Below are 4,426 nucleotides of genomic sequence, written 5' to 3' on the forward strand. Positions count from 1 at the left end.
TGATAAACCCCTATAAAATTCCAATACTTCTTATCTCACATGTTTTTGTTTTTTGGTTTATCTCACATGTTTTTTTTTTTGGTAAAATCTTATCTCACATGTTATGTCAGCAAAATGTCACCAAGTCAACTTGGAACTGTTTTCTTCACATGTCTTTCTCTATACAAGCTTATTAGAGTTGTTGGCAGATGCTCATATTTAATTCTCTCTTTTATCTCTTATCAGGAGGGTGAAGTGGGGGAAAGAAAATGTCGAAATCGCCTGAAGATGAGCACCCAAGGAAGGCCTTTGGATGGGCAGCTAGGGACCCGTCCGGTGTCCTCTCTCCATTTAGATTCTCACGAAGGTCCAACCTTTCACTTTCTTATTCATCTTACTTATGCCACGTTTGGCTTAGCATATCTCCCTTGCAAAATTAGAAATTGGAGAAGTGCGTGTTAATGTCTATAATCTTCTAATCAAATATGTTGGATTTGCATGATTCTAGAATCTCATCTTCAAAAAATCTGCTGCTAAGCCAAACAGAGCCTTACTTTTAAAGGAACCACTGATATGATCAATATATAATGTATGTTTTTTGAAACTTTGGATTGCCAGGGCAACGGGAGATGATGATGTGACCTTCAAAGTATTGTACTGCGGGATCTGCCACTCCGACCTTCACTTCATCAAGAACGAATGGGGTTTCTCCACCTATCCAATGGTTCCTGGGTAGGGTATTTTATAGTTATTTAACCTAATAAATATAGACTTAAATCTTTTTTGTTCAGATATTCTCCTTTCCTCTCGTATTATTAGGTTCTGTTTGGTTAGTAGTGAAGTTTTCACTTTAAATTATCTTTACTTCCAACTGAATACTATGAAAATTAAGTTTCATTTCAATTCTAACCAATCAAGGCATATAAAAATGCAGGCACGAGATTGTGGGAATAGCAACAGAGGTAGGAAGCAAGGTAAAAAGATTCAAAGTGGGAGATAAGGTAGGTGTTGGTTGCAATATTGGGGCTTGTCATTCCTGTGATAACTGCACCAAGGACTTAGAGAGCTACTGCCCCAAAGTCATCCTCACCTATAGCTCAACTTATTATGATGGAACTACCAACTATGGAGGCTACTCCGATATAATGGTTGTCAATGAGCGGTACGCCGTGTTGTTTCCGGATAACCTGCCACTCGATGCCGGTGCACCCTTACTTTGTGCAGGGATTACAGTGTACAGCCCATTGAAATATTATGGATTAAGTGAGCCTGGTATGCATTTGGGTGTTGTAGGGCTTGGTGGGCTTGGGCATATGGCTGTGAAATTTGCCAAGGCTTTTGGGTTGAAGGTGACTGTGATTAGCACATCTCCTAGCAAAGAAAAGGAAGCAATTGAACGTCTTGGTGCTGATTCGTTTTTGGTCAGTCGTGATCAAGTTCAGATGCAGGTACATCTCCATAATTCTTATTGCAACTTAACAAACACTACAAATAAGTTAGGCGTTGGGGTCCTCTATTGTCGTCTGCGCCCTAGACACAGCAAGACGGCGAAAATACCGCCTTGCTGTGTCTGGGTGCTCATAGAATTTGGATCGTCTACTGTCGAGTTGCCCGGCAGGACAGTGCTGCCCTGACACGGGATTGCGTGCAATCTCCGCCTTACCCCTGCCCAAATGCTTTGCCGAGTGAGGGTAAGACAGTAACTGCACGCAGCACATTGTCTAAGCAGCACGGTCCTGCCGAGCAGCTCGATAGTAGAGGATCTGGATCAGGCGCTCATAGCAGTAAGGGCAGCTCGGTAATAGAGGACCCTGACGCCAAACTTAAAAGTGACTTAACATTGTCATTACAAAAAATTGTCATTCTCTTGCATATTTTTTGAGCTTCACATGTTATGATGTGTCAATAAGAAAATCCGTAGTATATAAATATTTTATTTGTATGCGCAGGAAGCCATGGGCACTCTTGATGGAATTATTGATACAGTTTCGGCCCATCATCCTCTTCTACCATTGATTAGTCTACTAAAATCTCATGGGAAGCTTGTCATGGTGGGTGCACCAGAGAAGCCGCTGGAAGTACCTGTCTTTCCTTTGCTAGTGGGTGAGTATAACAAAACAAAAAAAAAAATAAAGAAGATATTAATTAGCATATATCTATTGGTGGGACATGCATGTTCATTTCTCTCCACCACATCATATAATATCTAAATGAACAGTGAGAGAGTGAGAGAGTGAGAGAGTGAGAGAGAGAGAGAGAGAGAGAGAGAGAGAGAGAGTCGTGTTAATATCTTATATCCCAAAAGCTGAACTTCTTGTGGGTCATGATCCTATGAACACCTTTGTTCCAAAATAAAGATTTTCTTTGGTTTGAAAGGTGTTATGGTCAAGAATAAGTACCTACGCCACCAATCAATCAAAAAATTTTCATGGGTCGGTGGAAAATTAGGTACATAATTCAATTCAACTTAAATCAATCATATCCCAATTAAATGTGATTAGCTATATGAATATTTTTTCTTTAACTTGTTATTAATCCCAAGCTGTGGATGTCTTTTCTCAACACTTTTCCTAGAGTCATTTTAGGACTACGTCAAGCTCTTTTAGCTCCTTCAATCTAAATTAAATTACCACTCTGTATTGGAGCCTTCAAAGGCCTATGTTGCATTTATCCATCCCACGTCATATATATCACTCTCACGCAATTTAGCACATATAAAAGCTAATCCTAAATTAGTCCTAATTTGTTCATTGCATATTTTATCATTTTCAGTTTTTATTCCATTTCAACATTCTCATTTCAACTACTCCATTTCAACATTCTCATTTCAATGTTAGTAAGTTTGTTTATATGTTGTTTCTTCATTACCCCATATTCAGCTCCGTGCACCATTGCTGGTCAAATAGTTGTCGTATAAATTTTTTTTTCAAGTTTTAAAATACAATACGTCAATCAGACAACACTCCGGACACCTCCTCTACTTCAGCCACGTACTATAATTTTTTGTGCAACATCATTCTCTATTTTCCATTCTTTATTTAAGATTGGACTTAAGTACCTAGATTTTCACTTTGCGATATTTTGTAGGAAAAAAGATCTCTGTATGGGAGTGTGGCCTACGCCAGCACTCCCATGATTCTATCTCTCTCCTCTTCATGTGAAAAGACACTTCTGCCCCCTTGTTTTAAGGAGGAGAGAGATAGACACATGGGAGTGCTGGCATAGGCCACACTCCTGTACAGAAAACTGTTTCCCTATTTTGTATTATCACCACATAACTCTTAATTCTAATGTTATTAATGTTATAATAAAGCATTACATTAATAATTAAAATTACTGTTCACAATATTAATATATAAATATATTTTCAAAAAAATTTACTATGTATGGGGAAGTTGAATAAATAATCTACAAATTCATCTCATCTGTTCACGATTTGTTGTGTGCTTAGCTTCTTTTTTTCCATTTTTTTGCTTGCAAATTTATGCAACTCTGTTAAATGACTTTAACTAAAATAATATTGAGTCTATCCAACCAAGTTCCAAGTTGATTTATCACGCTTTTAAACTTCAATGTAAACGTCTCATTTTAATATTTACAGGAAGGAAGCTTATAGCTGGAAGTGCCACTGGGGGAATGAAGGAGACACAAGAAATGGTTGATTTTGCAGGAAAACACAACATAACAGCAGACATCGAGGTTATTCCAATGGATTATGTCAACACCGCATTTGAGCGACTTCTTAAGGCTGATGTCAAATACCGATTTGTCATCGACATAGCAAACACATTGAATGCTGCATAAAGCATGGAGCTCCTGGAATTATGCCATGAGTCAAGGCCAGACATCGAATTAGTTTGAATTTACTTCGGCATCAAAAGCACCACACAATCACAGAGTTTAAGTTTTATCTGAATAAGAAATGTTGATTGCTTGTTTCAATAGAATCTTTGTTGATCTGCCACACTTGATACTGCTGCAACATATCGATGCAAGTGTCTTGTACTTTTCCTTTTTTTTTAGGCGATTAATAAAATTTTAAAGGACTGCTTGCGGTCCTGGAGCTTTTGGATTAAAATCTAATTAAGGCATACATTGTACCAAACACTGAAACTTCCCACACTTCCAGACAATTGTTTCATATCATGCTGTCCATATGCTACTAATACGCCATAATTTGTACTTCAATTCTTGACCGTACATGTGGACTCCCCACGATTCATAAAAGAAGGCAAATTGCAGGCGTGCTTGGAGACTCCCATGTGCGCAATGGTTATGAAGGTAGACCCCACTACGGCAGTTACGTAACCATCAAGAGGAGGTCCCACTTGCACCCAAACTCGTGGAAGTCCCAAGATTTATGGGGGGAATCTCAACAGAAATGGGAGTTTTCCTAAAACCATGCACCCAGAAAAGGAAACCATAGAAAGAAGAAGGATGGCCCAGG

General features: G+C 38.6%; 1 protein-coding gene across 2 annotated transcripts; it reads left to right on the plus strand.

Annotated features, from left to right (window-relative positions):
* Positions 1-208: 208 nt before the first annotated feature.
* LOC122645617 (probable mannitol dehydrogenase) lies at positions 209-3,937 on the plus strand. 2 transcript variants are annotated; one of them, XM_043838928.1, is made up of 6 exons: positions 209-346; positions 598-711; positions 914-1,427; positions 1,929-2,082; positions 3,581-3,789; positions 3,821-3,937. In XM_043838928.1, exons 1-5 carry the CDS (start codon positions 249-251, stop codon positions 3,781-3,783), a joined length of 1,083 nt encoding a protein of 360 aa, XP_043694863.1. In that variant the 5' UTR covers positions 209-248; the 3' UTR covers positions 3,784-3,789; positions 3,821-3,937. The 2 variants fall into 2 exon arrangements, with proteins under 2 accessions (XP_043694863.1, XP_043694862.1); XM_043838927.1 differs by lacking the exon at positions 3,821-3,937 and having other exon boundaries at positions 3,581-3,808.
* Positions 3,938-4,426: the final 489 nt, after the last annotated feature.

This window comes from Telopea speciosissima, chromosome 11, assembly GCF_018873765.1.
Source record: "Telopea speciosissima isolate NSW1024214 ecotype Mountain lineage chromosome 11, Tspe_v1, whole genome shotgun sequence".
Taxonomy (NCBI): Eukaryota; Viridiplantae; Streptophyta; class Magnoliopsida; order Proteales; family Proteaceae; genus Telopea; species Telopea speciosissima.

What these genes read in the sequence shown, in the direction of transcription:
- LOC122645617 (XM_043838928.1), top strand. Translation starts at nt 249, where the DNA reads ATGTCGAAATCGCCTGAAGATGAGCACCCAAGGAAGGCCTTTGGATGG. An exon ending in CCATTTAGATTCTCACGAAG is followed by an intron (nt 347 to 597) that starts GTCCAACCTTTC and finishes TTGGATTGCCAG; the next exon opens with GGCAACGGGAGATGATGATG. An exon ending in GTGATCAAGTTCAGATGCAG is followed by an intron (nt 1,428 to 1,928) that starts GTACATCTCCAT and finishes TTGTATGCGCAG; the next exon opens with GAAGCCATGGGCACTCTTGA.